Here is a 24,173-nt window from a genome sequence, read left to right as displayed (position 1 = left end):
AGTTATCTGGGCTAAAATACGTAACTTATGAACATTTATAACCCCATTTCCCTGAGCATGAAGTCCAGTCACCTCTGTTTCACTAGCCAGGATATGAAAACATCCTGCACGCTAGAACTCTCTACCACAGTCCTGAAAGCACCAAGACACTAAACAGTTTTAGCAGGTTCAGACCTGATAAATGTGAAGAGAGTCTTCAGGATCAGTACATGCTGATATGCGTCACATGACAAATCTTCTTTTATAATCTTGACCCAAGTCACATAGAAAATGCTGCAGAAGAGCTTTCCTGTTTAGGGCACTACAGTTTTTAACTACGTGTAGAAAAATCGCGCTTGGCTTGAAGATCTAAAATGGATTTTTACTGAGATTTTGAATGTGTTTCAGCTGAGCACATCCATTAAAACTGGAGTGCTACAAAACCATTGGCAGTAGAAGCAGTCTGGCAGAGAAGTGTGTTACAGGAGAGATCACTATAAACCCAGTTCTGCTTACACTCCACCAGCTCCCTGACTAAGAGGAACAGTAAAAATGGGAGCAGGAAGAGCCAGTGCACTTGCAACAGAAAGCGTAGTTCAAAGTAACTGAGTTTGCAGGAAAACGGCTCATAAAAATAATTGTACAGAAAACTACAATGCCACAGAGAGCAAGAGAAAGTCCAAACGGCCGTATCTCGTATCACATGGAGCTGGAGCAAGATTTAAGCCAGCAAAATAAATTTCAAATGGAAAGTTTTGGTCAGGAAGCAGCAGGCACAGTGCTAAACCACAGTCAGAATGAAAGGGCAAACAGAGCACAGCCACACAAAAAAACCGACGCTGAATACAAGTGCGGAGAGTGTTACAGAATAGCACAGGGGCTGGCACAGCAAGCGGGGATTCAAGTGCTCATATGAGCACACCTCTCTTTAAAGACAATTAATTGAAAAAGGAAAGGAAGAAAAGAGTATTTCCAGTTGTCATCTCATCATATTGAACACTGTTCCTTTTCTTATTTGTGCAGTGTGATCCCTCACAGACGTATCACACTGGCCATTTTCTAGGTGACCCAACACCTTGGGCCCTCTTCCAACCAACTAGGGTTGATGCTCTGTTGGACCTGCTACTCATGAACACGGAAGACCTGTCGGGTGATGCAAGGGTGAAGGGCAGCCTTGGGTGCAGTGGCCATGACGGTGTGGAGTTTAAAATCCTCAGAGGAGTAAGAAAAGCAGCAGAATTGCAACCCTGGATTTTGGAAGAGTGGATTTTATCCTCCTCAACGATCTGCTTGGCAGCATCTCATGGGAAATCAGCCTGTAGGGCAAAGAGGCCCAGGAAAGCTGGCTGGCATTCAAGGACAGCTTCCCAGGAGCAGAGGGAGGGTGTGCTGCAATGGGCAGAGCTGAGCAAGCGCAGCAAGAGGCTCGCTGGGACGAACACAGAGCTCTCGAGCTGACCATTCTCAAGCACAAACCAGCGAGGGAGGTGAAAGGCAACCAGAGAGGCTGCCTCAGCTGCCTTGCTTCTCTCTCAAAGGTTTTGGAGTCCCTGCAGGCTCTACTGCTGAAACAAGGAGCAGCATTTGAACTTCTCCAGTTTCCAGAGCCAACAGCTGCTCACTTCCCCCCGACTCCTTGGGTCCTGCGCTGCCCCATCCATTGAGCAACCACTGGAAAGCAGCCGCCCTCTGGCACGGTGAGCAGCTCTCTGAAGTGCCAGTGGGACCTGCCTGCTCCGTGGTACACATGATGCAGCTCATGCCGTAAAAGCAGACACATATGATAACTGTACTGGAGAGGATGTAGCCAAGGGCCAGAGGACAACCACTCCTCAGCTCCTCGCCTGCTGTGGGGCTGGGGAAGCCCCCTCACCTCCTTCTGCCTCCATTTCTGTGCCTGTGCCTGAAAATGACCTTTATTCATGCCTACAAAGCAGAGTTTTATTAATGCGTTGCTTTTCCTAAAGGCAAAGGCACATGGCTCTCCAAGTGAGTGAAGTGAAAGCATGGTGGGAAGAGCCCACGCTGTCACTCCTGTGTGCACGTGCCTGCTGAGGTATACCAAAGGTTTCCCCAGCACCTTTAATCCCACCTGCCAGCCAACCCAAACTCTGCATACCGTCTTATCCTCCACAAGCCCTCACCCACCACCTGACAACAGCCCATCACAAAGACCAGCCTCATCTCAAACACCTCCTGCTCTCTCACCGCCTGTACCCCAGCTGTACCCCAGAATTTGCCGGGGAACCACTATCATTCTGCAGCTGGATTTCAAAGTGAATAAAGAGTTACGTACTTAGTCCAGCAAATCTTATTTATCAGCTCTTTCATGGTCATTTTGTCCCATTCTTCAGCATGCGGAGCGTTCCATGGTGCTTCAAGAGGAATCTGGAGACAGAAGCAAAATATTCAAGAATTTTTTTAGTACTGTGTGATTGCCTGGTCATAGCTAGTTAGTAGCACAGAACTGACTGATATGTTGGCCAGGAGTTGCTTTTGTTCCCTGCACATGGCTTTAAATTTGGAATAAAATCACTAAATGGAATAGTTTTGCTTCACACCTTTGGGCATGAATTGTACTGTGACCACCAAATCTGGCTTTGTCTGACCAATGAACTATATGTATATGCCAGGACTCATCTGGCCTTTAGTCGTCCAGAAGTGAAGTGTCTATTCTGATTTAGTTGTTTTGGTGTCCTCTAACAGCTGAAGGAAAACTTCTTTCTCCAATCAGGGATTCAGTCAGTTACAAGATGGGTATCCGAAGGCTCCTATGTCTGTCTCAACTACAGAGGGAGCAAAAATGTCTAGATACTGTTAGATTATTTCAAACAGTTAAATTCTTAATAATAATCCATTTCATGTAAGTACCATGGCATGTGAGGACACTATGGCATATTTGAATCTTTAAAAAATATAAATTATTTGACAAAAAAATGTGTAGCATCATGCACAAATTTGATTCTGCAAAACCACATAAACCCAATGAACTTTGCAGGAATACAGTTAGTTATGCTCAAAGTTTATTGTAAGGTAGCGCTCCTGGTTTGTAGCCAGATTATAAGGCAACTGATAAATATTTGAAAGACAGCGTCACGCTCCAGGGGCTACTTGCTGCACACAGGAAGATCTGCAGTTGTACTGCTTGATTTTTGAAGGCATTTACAGTTTAAGAATTTTAGAAATAAAATTTTAGAAATAAAATTACTATGAAGCCAAACTGGAGCCCAGCTTAGGCAGCTACAAAAAAGAATCATCCTTACTCAAAAACGCTGTCACAGGGGAAGGGGAAAAACCCTTCTTGTAGAATGGATTTCCCTGGCATGAGAACGTACATACACTGAGAGTCGACCTCATTTCTTTTCAGGTATCTTAAGACACCTCCAGATCTTTCTGTACCCTCTCATAGAATCGTAGAATGGTTTGGGCTGGAAGGGACCTTCAAAGGATATCTGGAGCAAACGCCTCTCAGTGAGGAAGCCCTGATATATGTGATAGTTCCTGGGCAACAGGAAACATTCCTGACGGGTGTTTCTTTTTTCTTATATTAAGGAAGCAATAAAAAAGCCTGCCAAAACCAAACCAAACCAAAACCAGATTTACTCATAGTGACAGGAGCATTGTAAGAAACAGACACAATTTACACAGCCTACCTCTTTTCCCAGCTTGTCCATGGTCCTCCAGAAGTTATTGTAATCCAGATAAACCAAGGGATTCCATGTTGAAGGGGAAATACCCGTGAAATAGCGTGACTTTCCCTAAAATACACATAAGAATATAAGCAACTGAAACACAACAGAATATATCTTCATTACTCAAGAACACAAAATTCTCAAAGTCATCACATGGTTGATCTTTTGCCCCAAAAGACCTATTCTTTTTTTATTCTTTCTCCTTTTTTTTTACCCACTTGCACACGTGTGTAAGCAATGGAATGCATGAAGCTAAGTATGAGGGGAAACACAGTTGAGCTGACATTAAAAAGGACAATAACACCCTTTTTTTTTATTCGGAGGGAATGGGGAGGCGTACATATGTTCTGAGCAGGTTTTCAAATTCTGGGCTAAGGAGACTCAAGCAATGGCCAAGGAGGTAATACTCCTTGTTCCTAAGCATTCTTTATTTCTACGTATGAATAAATCTATTATTTTCCTGTCTATTGAAATATGCATACTAAAATTTGCATGGGTCTAAAATTGCATGCATTTAATACTTTTAAACTATCTAAGCACCTTTATGGTACACCTCATCTATAAAAAGCAAACGTACCTCTTTATTATGCCAAGTACCTTGGGAGAAACTTAGCCTAAAAAAAAATAAAGGTTTGCCAAAAAGAAAGTTTTTGTCTGCAGAAAGAAAAACTCCGTACACTTGCAAAAATGGTATCAGTACTTACAATGTGTATGACACAGCTGCAACAGGAATACAGACTGTTTCAGATAATCCTGTGATATAATGATAAGCGAAACAATCTAACGGCAGCTGGATCTTTGTGATAACTTTAATCTGCAAGAGGACGGGATGAGCCGGCAACATTTTCTCTTATTAAGTTGCTTTGAAGCTTCCCCCACGTAAGTCAGTGGCAAAGTTCGCATCAGACCCCTTAAATGTTTTCTCTTCCAGGTGTGTTAAAAGTTTTGCATGAGGTCACGCGGCAGGATGCAGCCAACACATCGGCCCATGACAGGTACGAGCTGTAATGCCAAACTGTGCACAATACCCTTTTCCGTGCAATGTACACCACACCAGCCCATCGCACCCGGCAGGTGGGAGTCACACACTAAGCGAGAGGCTGCAGGGCTGCAAATGCATGAGATGGTGACCCAGGGACAGAGGGACACAAAGCAGGAGCCAGATGCCCCTTCCCACACTCAGCGAGAGAGAATTTATTGGTCTTCCCCACTGATAACCGTGTGCGCCTGTGTAAATACATACAGATTTCTGATACGCTTCAGAACATTTTTCTGCAAAGACCGTAACAAAAATAAACGGTGCAAGATGAAACTGGGAGACCACAGTGAGCTTTCAGACTTGGGAAAAAAAAAGTAAAAAAGCCAAAAACTCCCACATTTTGGTCAACTTTTGTCATTCCCAGGGCAGGTACAATGGAGGAGAGAAGAGTACACGGGTAGGGGACAGAAATCTTCCTATGACCAACACCGCTTGGTCCCTCTCTCCCCAGAGGACGGCTGCAGTGGTGCCCCAGCTCCAGCAGCCAGCCGGGCCCGCAGTCCACTGTGCTTCACCTCCTCCCCATCTTCAGTGAGAGCAGCAGCAAAAATGCTCCCCTGTTAAGTCTAGACCGAGTAATCGCTGCTCTAGGCCAAGTAAAGCACAAGGTTGTGATCTCAGCACTTAGTTTAGGTTGAGATCTGAGTGCTTAAAGGTTGGTTTTTTCTCTTTAATTTCCAACAAACGTTGAGTTTTCAAGACACCAGGTTGACTCTGGAGGTGGTTGGTTACCTCCAGATTTCTGGGTATGTAATCTTAATCTTGCATGCCACATACTTTTTTTCTCTCTTTTATCTCCATTTCATTCTGGTTTTAGAAAGTTACGTTGGAGGAAGGTGGGGGTGAGGGGATACTGCTCCAGCCTTCTGCAGGTGCACATGTGTAGGCCAAACACACTTCTGCCATAGCAAGAGCAGAGAAAATGTTCCTACGAACTACCAGCAAGGGAATCCTCTGCATGACACCGCCTCTTCCTTCTCCTTGAGCACGATTTCTCACTGCCAGTTTGGAGCACTGAGCATTCAGCCACAGAAAAGAAGACCAAAAACCACATGCAAAGTGATATGCTGCACGCTAGAGCTGCTACTGTGATAAACCCACGCTGTATCAAACAAGGAAATCCTGACACAAAGTGGTAATAAATTGCTAATAATTTTCTTCTTATTGCACAGCAGTTTGTTTTTCAAAAAGATCATAAAATACCGCTCCTTCAAAGTTCATTTATTGCTAGACTTTTTATTCTGGTCAGGAATGCAGGTGTCATCAATGTGTCCTCCTTGATGTGCTTTAACACCAGTAATCCTGCCCTTAAGCAGAAATAAGGTGCACTACTGTCAGGACAATAACAAGTGAAGACAAGTTATTAGTGAAGTTCGGTCATGTCAGTATTGCAAGGGGACAAAGGGAAAAGATAAGCCTGCTGTTCAGGAGTAGCAGGGAAAACTTCGCAGAGTTTTTCCACTGTTCAGTAAGACCTCTTTTCAGACAGCTTTTTGATAAGTGACTGTGCTTGTACTGAGTGGTGTAACTTGCAAATACCTATCGTTGGCTTACTGAACTCAAAAAAAGCAGCACTTATTCAAAAAGAAAGTCAAAAAAGTAACTTCTTCCAAGGCTCCTCTCCTCCTCTTCTTTTCAGCCAAACCTATTCCTCATATTGCTAGAAACAACAGCCCAAAAAAAGTCTCTCTCAGTAACTCTATGCTGAGCTTTGTACCAAAACAGCTTTTCCAACCCCCAGTACTAACTCTACCGTGTTCAACAGCTACATGTTCAGGAACTCCCAAACTATCCTGTTTGCTGCAGATGGGACAACTGGTGAGAGAACTTGCACACTGCCTAGCTACCTAATCTTTTCCTCCATTTTTTCCACCTCTATACTAGTTTTAGACCCCCACAACCAGCAACTACTGAGGACTAATCACGAAATCTTATGACCTCTGCCACTGGCATGACATGTATCACATTAGTATTCACTCATCTGCTACTTGAAAAAAGAATTATCCTCTCATTACTGATCTGAAAATATTATCCCCACATCTTTGGTCAATGGCATAGCCCAGGAAGATCAATGGGAAAACATATTTTATCCTCTGAGAACTATGAAATGCCAACTCATAATTAACAGTCTAAAGCTTCATTGCTTGTTGCTCTCTTCTGTGTGCAAAAAAAACCATAATTTCAGGAAGACCGGATACTGAGGGCCGGAAAAGCTGGAAAAATACAACAGTGCTAACAGACCTGGAAGAGGCTGAGATTGAATTCAGAGAGACTGAAATATTTCACAGATGCACAAACTCCCTGTGCAGGGGGGCTGGACCTATAAGAGGTGGGAGTCGATCAGAGCAAAGCCCAATTCTAACAAATTCCAGTAGAGAAATTCCCATTGCGCATCAGAGAGTGTGACCCAAACAGCCTCAGCCACATCAGTTTTTCAACTCTGTCTTCTGCACAAGTACCTCCACAGCAGGGAATAAATCTAGCCCAAATGACCTGGGGCTGGTAAGTTATTCATTAGTTTTTAATATTGTCTCCCTACTAGGCCGAGGAGCTCTAGCAGCATGTTTCACAGAGGAGCTCACTGCAAGCAGGCAAGGTCTTGAAATACTCCATTTTTAAACAAGTTTATAGTGTTCCGGGTGTATTATTTTGAGAAGTACTGTTTTCTTAACTGAAAGGAAAATAACCTACTGGCTTTGTTCCCATGCTAACACAAGACTGCCTGACAGACCCACAGAGTTTATCTAACTTTTTTTTCATTTCCTGGTGTGTTGAACACTTTCCCGCAGAACTCAGATTTGAGTCCTGCTGCCTGCCTGGATTAGTTACCCCACACCAATCCAAAGGAAACAATATCCCCAGCACCGTAGTTCAGTGGTTAGAAAGAAGGCAGCAGGGAGCGATGCGCTCTGCAAGGTCTGTCTTTACCCTGCCTGGGGCTACGCGGTGGCTTGTAGCCGTAACTACAGGAATTCAGCCCAAGCTGTCCCAGTTGTGACACCACCCCGAGTTTCAATTTGTGCAAGACGAGCAGGCGATATTGCCAGGCTTGAGAAAGGCTAAGCTGAGGATGAACTACATGTCAGGAAGCACAGGAGGAGCACCACTCGCTCCCCAGGGCAGGTGTTGCTATTGCCCTCGGGACGTGCACAGAACACACAGCGAGAGAAGCGGTGCCCTTCGGTGGGAGCCCTCAGGTGGGCACCCTACCCTGCTTAGTATCTGCAGCAGGTCCAGCCTCGCGAGCATCGCAGTGCCTTGGACCGTCTGAAATTCCCGTGCCTGAACTTCAGATTTACGGCGATCTGCACAGACTTAGTCACAGACTTACCTGCCGCACCCTAATCCCTTAATCTTAAAACTACGTGAAGGCAAAGAAAGACTAGATGGCCAATGTGAAGCATTGCGTACACTTTTGTCAAGTGTTAACTTGCTCGGAAAATCATAAGCAAACAAATAAGCAAAACCAGTCCTGATTTACTAATGTTACATATATTGGAGCTGGGTGCTGCAGCCAGATATTAGAGGACTACAGTTATATGAGAAGGTTAATACCACACCAAGGCCCTAACGCCTTTACTTTCTAGGGTCTTCTACTAAAAAGAAGGTGAAAATGGAGGACAGCGTGACCTTCAAGGACATCTGTAAGAATAAAAAGCTATCTGTCCCTTCTGGGAAGGGAGAACTCCAGCACATCTGCCTTTTCTCAGTCCTACAGCATTCTTGATGAATTACAGGACAGTAGCCACAGCGCAATTTGGCTCGAAAGAAAGTCTGGGGCTCGTAACAAAATCTAGTTTGAAGTTACAGATTTACAACAACAGGATACAAACAAACTCCTGACTGATATGAAAGCAGTCCACATTACCATGCTAACTGATGGGAAAGAATGAACAAACAAAAAAGATAAACAATAGTTACATATTTGGATTTTTCAAATAAACTGTAACTACAAAGGAAACCTGCCCACGAGAAGAAACACAGTTTTTAAAGCTTGCAGTACATGGAATTTTTCCCATATGTGTGTGGAAAAATTCAGAGCAAAGAAGCTCATGAAATCCCTCTGGGGATTTCCACTTTCCCTTGGTTGCTTCCGCTTTCCCCTAACTCAATCCAAGCAGTATCCTGGAAACCTTCAGAAAGAGCCAAACTTAACTGATTAGTATGGCAAACAAAGGTCCAAAAATCTCCTAATCTGAAGATGCTGGGGATTATATGCAGTTGAATGACTGGCACAACAAAACCTAAAGCCACGTTTAGCAATTCCTCAAAACACTCTCCCTCTCACCTCTGACATAACCACACAGCATCGCAGACTTTGGAGAAACGGCCTTGGGAAGAGACCTTCCTGTCTGGCTCAGCTGCACGCTCCTCGACAGCCATCAGCTGACAGAAGTAGCAGATGAGATGCAAAGAGAAAAGTTTTAGTCATGCTTTTCAAACCTGAAAGGAGGCAGCTGGCCCACAGCTGACAGCATATTAGCCCAAGAAGCTGAACACATCCGTCTTTCAGATTAATATTTAATTTCTGGGGCAATGATCCTTTAATATAAAATCATCCCTTTCCTAACACATTTTCTATCATCTAGGAAATCCCACAGGTGCTCAGGTTCCTGGAGCATCTTTAATGAATATGACATTCAGGGTGCATCTACAGCCAGGAGAGCACAAATCCCTCCCTGGCCAACCTACCATCACAGCATGGTAACAGTGCGTAGCAGGTAGGTAAAACGTACAAGCCCTAAGGTCTCTGCGTGCTTACCAACCCAGGCAATAGCCAGGACTTCACAGTTTGTTTTCAATAGGCTTCTTGTAGAAGTGGGATGTAAGAGAGGGTTCAACAACAGATCCCTAAACCAAAGGGCACAGTGACTACATGATGTCTTAAGGAAAGAGTAAGGAGAAAAAGCAGTGGAAAACGAGAAGCGAAGCGAAGGGAAGCGAAGCGAAGCGAGAAAAGAGAAAAGAAAAGAAAAAAGAGAAAAGAAGAGAGGAGAGAAAAGAAGAGAGGAGAGAAAAGAAGAGAGGAGAGAAAAGAAGAGAGGAGAGAAAAGAAGAGAGGAGAGAAAAGAAGAGAGGAGAGAAAAGAAGAGAGGAGAGAAAAGAAGAGAGGAGAGAAAAGAAGAGAGGAGAGAAAAGAAGAGAGGAGAGAAAAGAAGAGAGGAGAGAAAAGAAGAGAGGAGAGAAAAGAAGAGAGGAGAGAAAAGAAGAGAGGAGAGAAAAGAAGAGAGGAGAGAAAAGAAGAGAGGAGAGAAAAGAAGAGAGGAGAGAAAAGAAGAGAGGAGAGAAAAGAAGAGAGGAGAGAAAAGAAGAGAGGAGAGAAAAGAAGAGAGGAGAGAAAAAGAGAGGAGAGAAGAGAGGAGAGAAGAGAAAAGAGAAGAGAAAAGAGAAGAGAAAAGAAAAGAAAAAGAAGAGCGAAGCGAAGCGAAGGCCTGCAACTTGTGGGAAGAGCATGTGGGAGGAATGAGATCTACTGGAGGAAAAGCATTATTATTATTTATTCAGTGCCTAAGTCTGTCCACACTGGGAGACCTTAAAGCCCCTTTGCTGTCACCCTGTTCCAACAGCTACACCTTCCTGGGGACCCTGGTTAGCTCGGCAGGACCATGATGCCAAATCTAGAATTGAACCACAGCCTGTGATCCAGCTGAATAGCTCATAATGCTGCCTCTTGCGTAGGAACATGCTTCTACTTCAAAGAGAACTTACGAAATTACATGGTCATTAGCAAGGACATGCATAATATAATGTGGGACAAAAAAAAAAGCTGCAGCTTCAGTGTCAAAATGGATTAAGGGCTCAGACTCATGTAACCCATTAGAGCTTTTTATTTAACATACAGAAGATAAGTGCCTTTTAGGATGCTAAGAGATACATGTCTGAGCTTAAATTAAATAGACTGGGCCAAACATTCAGCTGGTACAAATCAGCTCAGCCCACTTGCTGTAGAATTACATCACTTTTACACTACGTTGTGTAAAATAATTTTTTTGAGTATTATGCAGTGGCTATACAATTTTTTAAGATGTGACTAATTTATGAGCATGGTGTGAATCTGCCCAATAAAGAGAGATTACAAAACCAGATGATAAAACTTTGCAGTATGAACACATTGATCTAATCCCAGGAAGAAAAAGTGAGAAGATAATAAAAATTAAACCAGTTAAGGATCCATCACATATTGTTGCGTCTATCAAATATGTCGACTCCGATGCATACAGGCTTCAAGCCTTGTTCTGTCAGAGTCTGGCAAGTACCAAAACTAAAGGATATCAAAAAAATTAAGAAGTGATGGTCTTTGGAAAGTAAAGCAGTTTGTGAGTTATGGAGATAGATGTTTGTACCTCATACCTATGGACCTTAAGCCTCTCTTCGTCCCTCTCCCTAATACGGCTCTCCCTCTGCACTGGTTTGCGTAGTAGGACCTGAGCAAGAAATCGGTGAGCTAAAGCACTAAGATCAGGGCTCCTCTGAAGGCAAATTTCATTCCAGATCACTTCAGCCACACCAGCACCTACTCAAGAGTGGCCATCTGAACCCCTCTGCCCCGTATCTCAGATATGAAGCTTACGGCAAGCCTTGGGAGGTGCCTGTTTCTCACCACTAGCTAGAGGGGGAATGTCAGTGAGTCTCAGATTAGATGCCCAACTTCCAGACACCCATTTGTAAGTAAGATGGATCCCACGCTACAGGACTGGGAGGGATCTCATGTGAACTTAGTTACGTAAGGGGGGCAAATACGTTATACTACTCCTAGACTAGTCCATTAGTACTGTTGTCTAGTATCATCATTTAATAGTATCCAACAGTATTATATTTCTTTTTCTTATTTAAATTTGGCTTTTATTTCAGAACAAGTATTTTCTGAATTTCAGGCAAAAATTCTTTAGAGGATATTTTCAAAGATAATCAGTTGCCGAATGTATCCCAAATTTTTTGGCTGCTGTCAGTCCTATTTTCTGAACACTTCTGAAAAGAAAACAAGAATGATTGATCCCATTCCCAGTAAGTTAAAATAGAATAATAACGCTTCTAACAGGTGCTTACTGGATAACTAAAAGCCAGCTTTAAATGAAACCTCCTTAATGACTGTCAGTAATTTCCAAAGCTCAGTGATACCTTTAGGTATCTCAACATGGAAGATGCAATACTTACCCCCTTATAATGGATCATATGGCCCTCGACATTCACTTTATAGGTCTCAATACCCAGCTCTTTTGCCAGTCGGAGAATCCGGTTTTGGGTAGGTCCCACATAGGATCCACCAACATCTACGTAATTAACTTGACTGTTCTGTCAGAAGAAAGAATACAGGAATCAGAAGCTATGCAGGAAGCTCCTCAATACAAACATCTAGAAGTAGAAAGAACTATTCCACACTGACTAACACTGCAACTATATGCACAGGAGAAAATGTATACTGACTAACTTAAAAGTAGGCAGTATTGAGTTCTGTAATGACAGACACACAGAGATGACAGTGTCTTCACTCTGTCACTCCCATGTGTGCAATTGGATTTAATTCTTATTTAAATTTCACTATAGCTTTCAGTATCAGCTTTTTAGTCTCAGAAAAGATGTGAAGAAATAACCAATAACCCCACTTTTTCAGAAATCATGTTACTTTTCTTGTCATTGCAAAACATTTATCAAGTGGAAATCATCTCCAGAACCAAAGGCTTGTTTTCTCTCTGTAGATATCTGCTTAGACTTAATGCTGTAGATGCTGAGCACTGCGCTGCAGTATTCAGTGAGTAATCTCCTTTCCAGCACAGCACACCTTGGCTCTAACCCAGTGCACTCTGGCTAGCAGTCCTCAGCCATGCCTGCCACTAAAGGCCAGGTTGGATGGGACTTCGAGCAGTCTGGTCTAGTGGGAGGTGTCCCTGCCCATGGTAGGGGAGTTGGAACTCGATGATCTTCAAGGTACCTTCCACCTCTAACCATTCTATGAGTCTACGAAGGTGCTCCACACACCACTCAGAGCAGCATCATGAGCACTTGGGAGGAAGGAAGAAAGCAGAAAGTTTCAGGGATGCATGCTATTACAAGCAGGCTGATTTCCCAACAGATCACTTCAGCCACACCAGCACCTACTCAAGAGTGGCCATCTGAACCCCTCTGCCCCGTATCTCAGATATGAAGCTTACGGCAAGCCTTGGGAGGTGCCTGTTTCTCACCACTAGCTAGAGGGGGAATGTCAGTGAGTCTCAGATTAGATGCCCAACTTCCAGACACCCATTTGTAAGTAAGATGGATCCCACGCTACAGGACTGGGAGGGATCTCATGTGAACCTAGTTACGTAAGGGGGGCAAATACGTTATACTACTCCTAGACTAGTCCATTAGTACTGTTGTCTAGTATCATCATTTAATAGTATCCAACAGTATTATATTTCTTTTTCTTATTTAAATTTGGCTTTTATTTCAGAACAAGTATTTTCTGAATTTCAGGCAAAAATTCTTTAGAGGATATTTTCAAAGATAATCAGTTGCCGAATGTATCCCAAATTTTTTGGCTGCTGTCAGTCCTATTTTCTGAACACTTCTGAAAAGAAAACAAGAATGATTGATCCCATTCCCAGTAAGTTAAAATAGAATAATAACGCTTCTAACAGGTGCTTACTGGATAACTAAAAGCCAGCTTTAAATGAAACCTCCTTAATGACTGTCAGTAATTTCCAAAGCTCAGTGATACCTTTAGGTATCTCAACATGGAAGATGCAATACTTACCCCCTTATAATGGATCATATGGCCCTCGACATTCACTTTATAGGTCTCAATACCCAGCTCTTTTGCCAGTCGGAGAATCCGGTTTTGGGTAGGTCCCACATAGGATCCACCAACATCTACGTAATTAACTTGACTGTTCTGTCAGAAGAAAGAATACAGGAATCAGAAGCTATGCAGGAAGCTCCTCAATACAAACATCTAGAAGTAGAAAGAACTATTCCACACTGACTAACACTGCAACTATATGCACAGGAGAAAATGTATACTGACTAACTTAAAAGTAGGCAGTATTGAGTTCTGTAATGACAGACACACAGAGATGACAGTGTCTTCACTCTGTCACTCCCATGTGTGCAATTGGATTTAATTCTTATTTAAATTTCACTATAGCTTTCAGTATCAGCTTTTTAGTCTCAGAAAAGATGTGAAGAAATAACCAATAACCCCACTTTTTCAGAAATCATGTTACTTTTCTTGTCATTGCAAAACATTTATCAAGTGGAAATCATCTCCAGAACCAAAGGCTTGTTTTCTCTCTGTAGATATCTGCTTAGACTTAATGCTGTAGATGCTGAGCACTGCGCTGCAGTATTCAGTGAGTAATCTCCTTTCCAGCACAGCACACCTTGGCTCTAACCCAGTGCACTCTGGCTAGCAGTCCTCGGCCATGCCTGCCACTGAAGGCCAGGTTGGATGGGGCTTCGAGCAATCTGGTCTAGTGGGAGGTGTCCCTGCCCATGGTAGGGGAGTTGGAACTCGATGATCTTCAAGGTACCTTCCACCTCTAACCATTCTATGAGTCTACGAAGGTGCTCCACACACCACTCAGAGCAGCATCATGAGCACTTGGGAGGAAGGAAGAAAGCAGAAAGTTTCAGGGATGCATGCTATTACAAGCAGGCTGATTTCCCAAGACAGTAACTCTTTTTAACACTGTTTATAGTGAGCATTTTAAGCTAGGCATTCTCAGTGTCACAGAAGAATGGTGTTTATGCTTCATGTTTCATGTACAATGATTTCTCCTGAAACACCACTGTTTATCTCTGGTTCCCCAGCAATGGCATTGGATGTAATTTATACCTCCTTTACTTCCCGGGTGGGAAGCAGAGGTAATGTCTGTATTACATTACTCTGTGCCACAAGTGACTCATAATTTCTTCCATTTTCTTTTTAATGGCAATCAAGATGCAGTCCATTTTTAGAAGCAGGAGTGTTATTTCAGTTAATTTTGAGCCGTGTTAAAATGTACATCTGAGCTGTAATGATGACTAGCCCTGCTCAAGCTGCTTCTTATAGGGCTCTTAGTTATCATGCCTGTTACAGTATGCAAAGTGAGATGAGAATGAGAGGATAAATGCTTTGACGCTCACGGTCTCAGATGATAGTTTCCCTCTATAATCCTAAAGGCAGACCAGATCCTGTCATGGACAAAGGGTATGGACTATGTGGGTGGAATTCAGTTACCTTAATACAGATGTTTAACACCAATTTAGACAGCCCAAGGTATCCAAGCCTTCTGTGCAAGGCTGACAAATCTGACTCATGACCCACGGAAGACCTGCAGCTGGAGGCCATGCAAAATATCCTAGGGCAGCTAAAATGGCACGACACACTTCTGGTTAGGCACCCAAATACTATTTGATGGCTCTCAGAGTTGCTTCCAGACCATTTTTAAAGCACCTCCTGTGAAGAGAAGCCCACTGGCATATATTGCAATGCAACGTGTCCGAACAGAGCTCTATTACTCGACAAAACTGATGGCAACTTGAGACACCTGTCTTCTTTGGGAACTTTACTCCCCATCTTCGCCCTGGCTAATGATGTCAAACCCAACAGAATCACAGAATGGTTGAGGTCATCTGGTCCAAACCCTCTTGTTCTAGGAAGAGTCACCCAGAGCTGGTTGCCCAGGACCACGGTTAGACGGCTTCTGAGTATCTCCAAGGATGGAGACGCCACAACCTCCCCAGGCAACCTGTGCCTCTCACAGTAAAAAAGTGTTTCCTAATGTTCAGATAGTTTGAACCTCCTGTGTTTCAGGTTTTGCCCATTGCCTCTTGTCCTGCCACTGGGCACCACTGAAAAGAGCCTGACTCCATTGAATTTGCACCCGTCCTTCCCTCAATTCTACAGGCTGATGAGATCTCCCCTGAGCCTTTTCTTCTCCAGGGTAAACAGTCCAAACTCTCTCAGCCTTTCCTGATAGGAGAGATGCTCCAGTCCCTTCATCATCCAGATCATTAATGAAGATGTTGAACAGGATCTGACCCAGTATTGACCCCTGGGGCACACCACAAGTTACTGGCCTCCAACTAGACTTTGTATCATTGATCACCATTCTCTGGACCAGGCTGTTCAGCCAGTTTTCAGTCCATCTCACTGTCTGCTCAACCAGCCCATACTTCACCAGCTTGTCTATGAGGATCTTATGGGAGTGTTGAATTACTGAAGTCTAGGGAGACAATATCCACTGTTCTTCCATCATCTACCACGCCGTTCCATCACGAGGATCTTATGGGAGTGTTGAATTACTCAAGTCTAGGGAGACAATATTCACTGTTCTTCCATCATCTACCACGTCGTTCCATCATAGAAGGTTATCAGATTGGTCAAGCATATTTGCTCTTGGTGAATTCATGCTGACTGATGACTTTCTTGTCCTTCACATGCCTGGAAATGGTATCCAGGATTAGTTGCTCTATCACCTTCCCAGGGACCGAGTTGAGGTTGACTTGCCTGTAGTCCCCTGGGTCCTCCTTCTTGCCCTTCTTGAAAAGAGGAGTGACATTTGCGACGTCATAGACCAGCACAAGTGAGACTCCAGCATCTCATGAAGCACTTACCCTGATAGTGAATGTCCTTCCTCCAACTCTGTTCCGGGCCTCAAGAACCACCACGCTGACTCCAGACTCAGACAGCAATTTGGCAGCTGACAAACCTACCAGACAAAGAGAAAGTGCTTTAAAGCAAGTGGCAGCAATCAGCCACATTAATGATCAAAGATTGAACCAAAGCTTCAACGTCAGAGATTTCAACCCTGTTTTCAAGAATTCCTGAGAGAAGTCAGAAACTTTTAATGGTTTTAATGGTATCTTACCACAGAAATCATGTGGCTGTGGCTTAGTTGCATGTTATAACCATCTCCATAAGCAGCATTCACAGACTGAAGTTGCCTCCTTCAGGTTAGCATTTTGGCATTTTAAAAACAGTAAAATCTCAATTATTAAGGGACATGCATCTTACTCTTCACTTGTGCAGTGCATAGAAAGGCAGAACCCAGCTCGTGGGGGTTGCAGAGCTAAAGTGATAGAAATAATAATATACTAAACAGGCACGTTCCAGCAAGGTGGGCTTCCAACTTCTCTCACTCGTCAACTCTCCAATCTATTGCTATCCAATGCCCTCATTCACATGCAGAAAGTCTGCTCCACTGTCAAGATTCATTTTAAGCAATGGAGTTTGACCAAGGCAATCGAACAGGCTGTATGTAGATACTTTATAAAAGGAATTATGGTCTCAGCAAAAATCATCTAATTATGGGACTCTGTGATGGAGGCACTAGAGACAACTGAAAATTCAATAGGACAGGAGTCCTCTTTGCTTTTGACAAATGAGAGCTGAAATTGTAAAAAGCAATTATGAGTTTGTGAAATCAGATTATCCTATTGGCCTGCGGGCCAATTTGGCACTGAATCATTGTTTCTTTGGAGTTGTTTCCCTTCCTTAAGTACAAGAAAGCCAGCCTTATTGATCAGAACTTCCAAGATACCCTGCAGTAAGGAATAATAATATTATATTCATGTTTATTACACTACCTTGAAATGTGATTAAAACAACTATGCGTGAGCCCACAAAGAATGCACATCTGAAAAGATCAGAGGAGAGGAATCATTCTGGGCAGCTTTAAGTGTACTCATTTATTCTGAGGACAATACAGAATAGCCCATAAGCTTCTGTGCACATAATCTTTTAATGGAGAAGTGGAACACCATTCACTGGAAACCAGAACTAAGGAAGTTCAAATGCCTTACATTGACAAAAATTATAAGATTTCCATACTCATCTAAAAGTAGCTTTACAGCCTTGCGCCGTGCCATATTCTTTAGATTGCTGCTGGAGCAGAAGTATACTGAATTCTTCCACCTATTTAATATTCTAATTTTTAAAAATGCTAGCCATTTCACAGTAGAGTGAATATATTCTAAATTAATCTGATTTCTTTCAATATTTTTGATTTTTTTTTCTTGCGTTAAAGACTACAAAGAACATTTTCCTTTTTTTATATAGCTAATTCTTTAATCCTTTTGGTGATGATGTTCTCTTCTTCCTCAACACAAACATAGAAGACACAAGTCTATAATGCTGGAAACACAAACTGCAGCATTTTCTTATAAATACTTATCTTTTTTATATGAGGAAAAATTATTTTTCAAAATAGACAGTGCTTTTTGTCACCAAAAAGTGGATTTCCTACTTATATAAAAATAAAATGTTGAATTTCTCTATTCTACATAAATACCACTGGACACTCAGGCATGAGTGGGCAATTCTTTTATAAAAGAGTTTGCTGTAGATCTATAAGTCTTGAAAAAACACATAGTGTGTTCATGTGTTACCCTATGGAACATGAAGCAGCGAAAAATCTGGCCTAGGTATAAAAAACAATTTGTATGCAAATCCTCAGTGTGTAAAACCATCATTTCATGCTGTATTCAATAGCTATATTCACACCATAGCTATTTAGGAAGAATAATGGTTGCAGTGAACTGGGTTGAAAGTTAAGCTTAATGCTGATTTACAGCTTAATTATATGATATATCCAAATAAAGAAGGATTGCTAAAGGATGACGAACATGTAGTAATATGACTGAGGTTCTCTAACCTTCTAACCTGTTTGCTTGTTAAACTGTACTTCTCGCACTCCAGCTTTACAGATTTTTAGTTTTATTATTGTTAACCCAAGTGTCACTGTAGATGCTGATCCAAAAAAAAAATAAAAAAAAGGAAAAAGGCTAAAAGGCTTCAGAGCTACACAGTCTGGGAAAGGGCAAGAGATACATCGGGACAGCAGTGGGTTATTGGCAACTGGGAGAGGGCCTGACTCAGAAATAAAAACAACGCAAAATACGTTGATTAAATATTGTTACTACACATTTATTTGTTTAAAGCATGGAAACAGTTTTGTTTTAAAATGGAGGACTAGCAACAACACCCACACACGGGGTATCTCTATGCAGCTGTCTATTGAACCCAACTCTTTAGCTCCATTCTAGTGTGACCGAAGTGCACCAGACACAGGTACTGCCACAGGTACGTCTTAAGCAATCCACAGGTCATGAAGCCTATGTGCTTTTGATACACAATTAACTTCAAAACAGATTGCATAATTTCCCTTTATCTTCTCCATAATTTGAATTTTCAAGACTTTTGTCACTATTCCAGTACCCTCTACAGGACTGGACACCAGAGAGTGACCATTTATTTCTGTTTGATCGATGGGGTGAGAATGAGAGAGAGGAGGGAACGAGACCTTCTCCTTTCCCGCTCCTTGCCTGGTCTCTGCCTGCTCAGCTTCCCTCAGGCCGCATGGAGATAGACTCCCACATCCTCTCCAACATCTCCGCTCCCTCCTCAGAGGAATCCCCACCCCTGGAGGTGTTTAAGGCCAGGCTGGATGGGGCTTTGAGCAACTTGGTCTAGTGGGAGATGTCGCTGCCCATGACCGGAGGGGTAGAACTAAATGGTCTTCAAGGTCCCTTCCAACTCTAACCATTCTATGATTCACCTTCCAGGAGCTACCACAGGGGAGGGCAGGACCTTCATACCACAAGGGCCTCCCGCAACATGAGCACTGCTCTTGAGCCAGGGCCATCTGCCACGCCTGGGCTCTGACACCAGCCACAATGTCCTGGGATATTGTGGATACCCACAGTGTCCTGCGAGTGCGCCACACTGGGCCAAACCACGCACTGGGCTGCGACCTCCCAAGCCGCAGCCAAGACTCAGACGAGGTATTTTAAAAGACACCTGCGTACGCCAGCATGGCTGCAGCACAGACATGCCTGTCACAGCCCAGGCCGCTGCTGTGCCCCATTGCTGCCTCCACCTCCCCCAAGTGTAGCTTAGAGATAAAGCTGCAAACCGCCCCAAATCACCGGTGGCGCTCCTTCCAGACATCGCTCTAACTCTATGAATTAGAAATATACCATTTGCCTCAGAAAGATGAAAGGAGCCTGCCAAAACCATGCTCCATCTGAAGCATCTGGCTGTAGAAATTCACTTGTTATTAGATGAGAATAAACAAGGTGAGATGACTTATACATCCTCCACAAGGGTTTCTATGGCAATCTCAGACCAAGCTCCCTCCAGTCTGAAGATGCCATGCAGGAAAGCTCTGTTCCTATCGATTTTGCAGCACTATTAAGGACTCAGAATTGCTACTGCTACAGATCATACTGCCGCTGCTTTCATTTCAGAAAATTGCCATAATCCTATCAAGCAAAGCAGTTTCAAGAGCATCAAAACACTGGATATACAGTTTAAAAAAAAAAAAAAGAAACTAAGACAAATTTATGCCAATCTGCAGACTACCGGCATACAGCATGGCTGCAATATAAAGATGCTGAACAATACTTATTTTTGTATGTAGCTTGATGAAAAATACAAGAAAGCATGTCTCTACCTTATAGGAGAGAAAGGTTCAACTCTACAGGTAATGCAGAAAACTGGGATTTAAGAGACCTGAGCCTGATTCCCAACTGAGCCCCATCATATGGGAAATGTTTCCCTGTTTCACAGGGAAGCACTTATAAGGGTGGGATTTATGAGAATAATTCCAAGTTGCCTCAGTACTGGGGTTGATACAGGGTGTATAAGCAGATATGACTTCTGTAGTGCAAATGGTGGGAGTTTTTTAAAAAGTTACTTTATTGGAAATGTGACAGTGATTCTACTTTTCAAAATCTATACTCTGTAACAAACAACATCAAACAGATTCACTGATACACCATGATCGGAAACAAAAATCACCAGCATCTTTCCCAGAGACAGCACTGCTTAAATGATGTGTGCTGAACATCTCCAAAACACACAAGGGCAGGGCCCATACAGGGTAATGAAGGGCAGTGAAGGGGAATGATGACAGTCTGATAGCATTAACTTATTAACCCTTCAAACCGAAGCCACTATATATGTGCCATATTGAGCACACCAAAACAAAGGCAGAGAAAGTTACCCCTTTCTATTGAAAAGGTAACTGTCTGCTGGTTTTCTAGATATGCTGGTTGCCTACTTGCTAGCTTCTTTGACAAAGTGCATTTGCCTTTTATGGACCCACTATCAGGCTGAAAGTTTACCAAAACTGACGTAATACAACATTCTTTCATAAAATCCTTGTTAATCCACCCTCCTGTACATGGAGTGGGATAATTACATTGTGTGAAAGACGACTAACCCACTACTGCAATGTTCTAGCAGGCTTTAATTGAGTAAGATACAGAAAAAATCTCTACATTTTTCTGATCTTAATCAGGGGAATAGTTTTAAAAGTTGTCCACTCATTATTCTAATATACATCATTAAAGTAAGACAATTGTCAATATAACCTATTCCATTGTAACGGCATGCTAATGTTGTGTTTATTATTACTGTTTCACTGACAGAAAACCTAACATTTTCCAAACACAATTGAGTAATTAAATCTGGCAATGGCCACCTTAGAATCAGCTCTCATTATTCAGCTAGAAGTATCTTTTCAAGTAAACAGGAACCTGTCAATAAGAGGCACAAAACATTTCTGCCATGACTGCAGGGTAAAATCTCCCTTTCTCACCTCGTTCTTCTTCTTCTCCCCCTTCCCCGATTTTCTTTTCAGTGGAATTTTTGTGCACACCATGGTATTTAACTAAGTTTTAAAATATAGTTAAAATGTACTCAGTTACATCAAACTGACCAGAGAAATCAGTAATAGGCGACAACATATAGAAGGCTGAGAATAAAAGAACTGTTTTCTTTCGCAAACTAAGGATATGAAGATTTTAAATTCCCCTGAAAAGGAAAAAGGAACTTACTAACTAAACTACAACCCCTTAAATTTGCACAAAACGGCAAGAATACACAGTGCTGATCACAGGTTACATTCACTTCTTCTTTCAGTGTTGCCTAATACTGTAACCTCGCTAACTTTCTGTTTGTCAAAAAACGTATTTTATCTTTTCTTATGTTCTTTCACAATCCTTGCTGTAGAATACTTGATACTGGGGATGAGATTGTGTTTATTTATTTTGCCATTTTCAGGTAAATGTTTTTCATCTACATCAATTCTTTTTTTCCCCTCTAGCAAAAATAATCCAGTTGATTCAGCAAAGATTTCAACCATCAGAGAATAAATATTTTCTATTACAGAGTACATTGTCCAACTGAGACCAAGCCACTCTAACTGGTTTCAATGGTGCTACTGTCTAAATGCTTTCAACAGATGCAAGCCTTGTTCTGAAGGGTACAAAGACAGTTTCTCATGGACAGTGTTAACAAAAACACAGTGGGCAGGAAGAGGGAATTGTATCCTGAGGATGAATCCACTCCTCTGTACACACCCACTGGGATTTTCAAGTCTAAAGCCCATTGCAGTAAACAGCTCTTCCCCAGAATAACACCCTCCCCCCAAAACAAAGGCAGAAAAACAGTTAACTAGTATAAGCATGGGGTTAGAAATGCAGCATCCTCCTTCCCCTTACATATTAAAACGAGTATCACCAGCCAAGATGACTATGGTTTGATACCATCTAGTTAATGGAAACATCTAAGGTAATTATGTACATTTTCTAACTATTGATAACTCTTTTGGTCAGTATGCAGAATAAATTCCTGTTAGCTAAACAGTGATCCTTAACTAAATAAGTATGTGAAAAAATGTTGCTGCTAAACTATGATCAATGTCATTGCCACAAATACCAAGAACATCAGCATTGGTATTCCCAGGAAACATATACTGTCTGTCCCATGCCCGTTTTTGTTATGCCAGCATGTTTAGAGATCCATCCTAACGACTTAGCTATTTCTTTTCCTTGGTGGAGTAAATAACACTCTTAACACTTCAGATATACATACTCTTTCCTACCTTTCAACACCTTTCACCTAAGCCTGAGGCATGGTGCAAAATCTACTCCTCAAGGACAAACCATAGGTTTACAGCATTCTCTTAGGAGCTCTGAATTTGCTAACCTATGGGTCACGCTGGTTGTACATTTTGGTTTTGCCAGAAACAAACCTGACACATTCTTCATTCCAGAGCAGAAACATCTGTGACTACTCAGGTTACCCCCTGGGTTAGACAGTGTTTATAAATGATGCATTTACCATAGCAAACCACATGAAGAATATGATGAAAGATATAGAAAATAATAATATCCCTACATCTGGTCACATAACGATCACATCACAACCATATTTTGGCCAAAACTAAATATCTATCACTGAGCATAACACAAAGGAGTGTCTTAACCAAAACCCATGCCCCACATCATAAGGTTTTGCCTCTTTATTAGCAAAACATCAGAACACATCGTGAAGAAGGAGGCAAATGGAAACTGGTATTTCTGCTTATTTGTAAGTATTGTATAAAACACCCATTAGATTTTATACAGGAGTCTGATAGTTTTTGTTCCTGCTGTAAATTTTTCTCAACAGTCAGATTGCTAGCAATACATGGGAAACTGAGAGCTCTATGAAACATTGCTATTTATTTCTGCATCCCCAAAAATGGCTTTTAGGAATTTCTGGTACCGAGTGACAATACTATCGCCTTTTATTAGCTTTCCTGTTGGATCCAGAAAGCAAGCGGGAAGTAACCGGGTTGCCGGAGCCCAGCACAGAGTAGATGTAAAGAGAGAAACACAGGTTATGTTTTAGGAACCAGCGATGGCACGCCCACAGGTTAAGATCTAGGTAAATTTAGAAGTAACACTAGAAAAAAACTCTACTGAAAACTACTCCAGATTTACACAGGTGGGATGGATTATATCTTCTACCAGGAACTGTGTATTTGACAGTTTATCTGACACTGCCACCCACCAGCAGCTTGGCATGCTGTCAAAACAAAGGGAGCAACATACAACATAAGTTGTGCTGCCATTACAGCAAGCAAGGAAAATCTGCATTTCCTCATTATTCAGTCTTTCACTCAGAGACCACAGCCAACGCGTAGGTAGCTCAAGCGGTAAGGTTGTCCATCACACACTGTGGAGCAGGAGATGCCAACGCATAGCGCTCTTCCATGGAGAGGAAAAAAAAAGCTTAATAGAGTATCATATGTTTTATTTCAATATAAAGACTAATCACTACTTTTTTTACATCCTAGCTTCTCCTACAATTTGTGGCCTTTGCCCTCCCCCATAAGTGCAATAGAAAACAGTGCTGCTTCCTGCTGGCAAACCTGAGCATCCGTTCTGCTGAGCCATGAGATCTCCTTGTTGCGAGCTAAAAACAAATGTGGTTTTATTTGGAAATAAGAACTATCCATGTCAAAGAATTATAATCTTCAGTGCAAGTTTCAGTTATGGCTGTGTCTCCCTTGTGCTTTGTTCTTGTAACACGATGTGCTGAAATTTCTTCCAAAAGATATTTGCACACAAGTTCTCTTGGACTTGCCTGCTTCTGGACATACTTCGCCATATCTGATGCATCTCTGCTTTGCATTATGTAGACAAACAACATTCTTAATTCTCCATGC

The 24,173-nt window shown here is 42.3% G+C and overlaps 1 protein-coding gene across 2 annotated transcripts in view; it reads right to left on the bottom strand.

The window, feature by feature from the left end:
• LOC104293757 (amine oxidase [flavin-containing] A-like) overlaps window positions 1-22,968 on the bottom strand; it is a 36,993-nt gene extending 14,025 nt beyond the window's left edge. The window contains exons 1-6 of one of the 2 annotated variants that reach the window (XM_009893283.1): window positions 22,964-22,968; window positions 19,426-19,445; window positions 16,288-16,382; window positions 13,445-13,582; window positions 3,633-3,737; window positions 2,276-2,367 (exon numbers count right to left, since the gene is read on the bottom strand). In XM_009893283.1, the coding sequence (XP_009891585.1) occupies window positions 2,276-2,367; window positions 3,633-3,737; window positions 13,445-13,582; window positions 16,288-16,382; window positions 19,426-19,445; window positions 22,964-22,968 (455 nt within the window). Of the gene's footprint in view, window positions 1-2,275; window positions 2,368-3,632; window positions 3,738-11,865; window positions 11,884-13,444; window positions 13,583-16,287; window positions 16,383-19,425; window positions 19,446-22,963 lie in introns of those variants that run through there. The other variant, XM_009893284.1, reaches the window with a different exon arrangement.
• Window positions 22,969-24,173: the final 1,205 nt, after the last annotated feature.

Source organism: Charadrius vociferus, unplaced genomic scaffold (assembly GCF_000708025.1).
Source record: "Charadrius vociferus isolate BGI_N301 unplaced genomic scaffold, ASM70802v2 scaffold209, whole genome shotgun sequence".
In the NCBI taxonomy this organism is placed as follows: Eukaryota; Metazoa; Chordata; class Aves; order Charadriiformes; family Charadriidae; genus Charadrius; species Charadrius vociferus.
The sequence above is the reverse complement of the archived record's forward strand: the minus strand, read 5'-3'. Positions and strand labels throughout refer to the sequence as shown.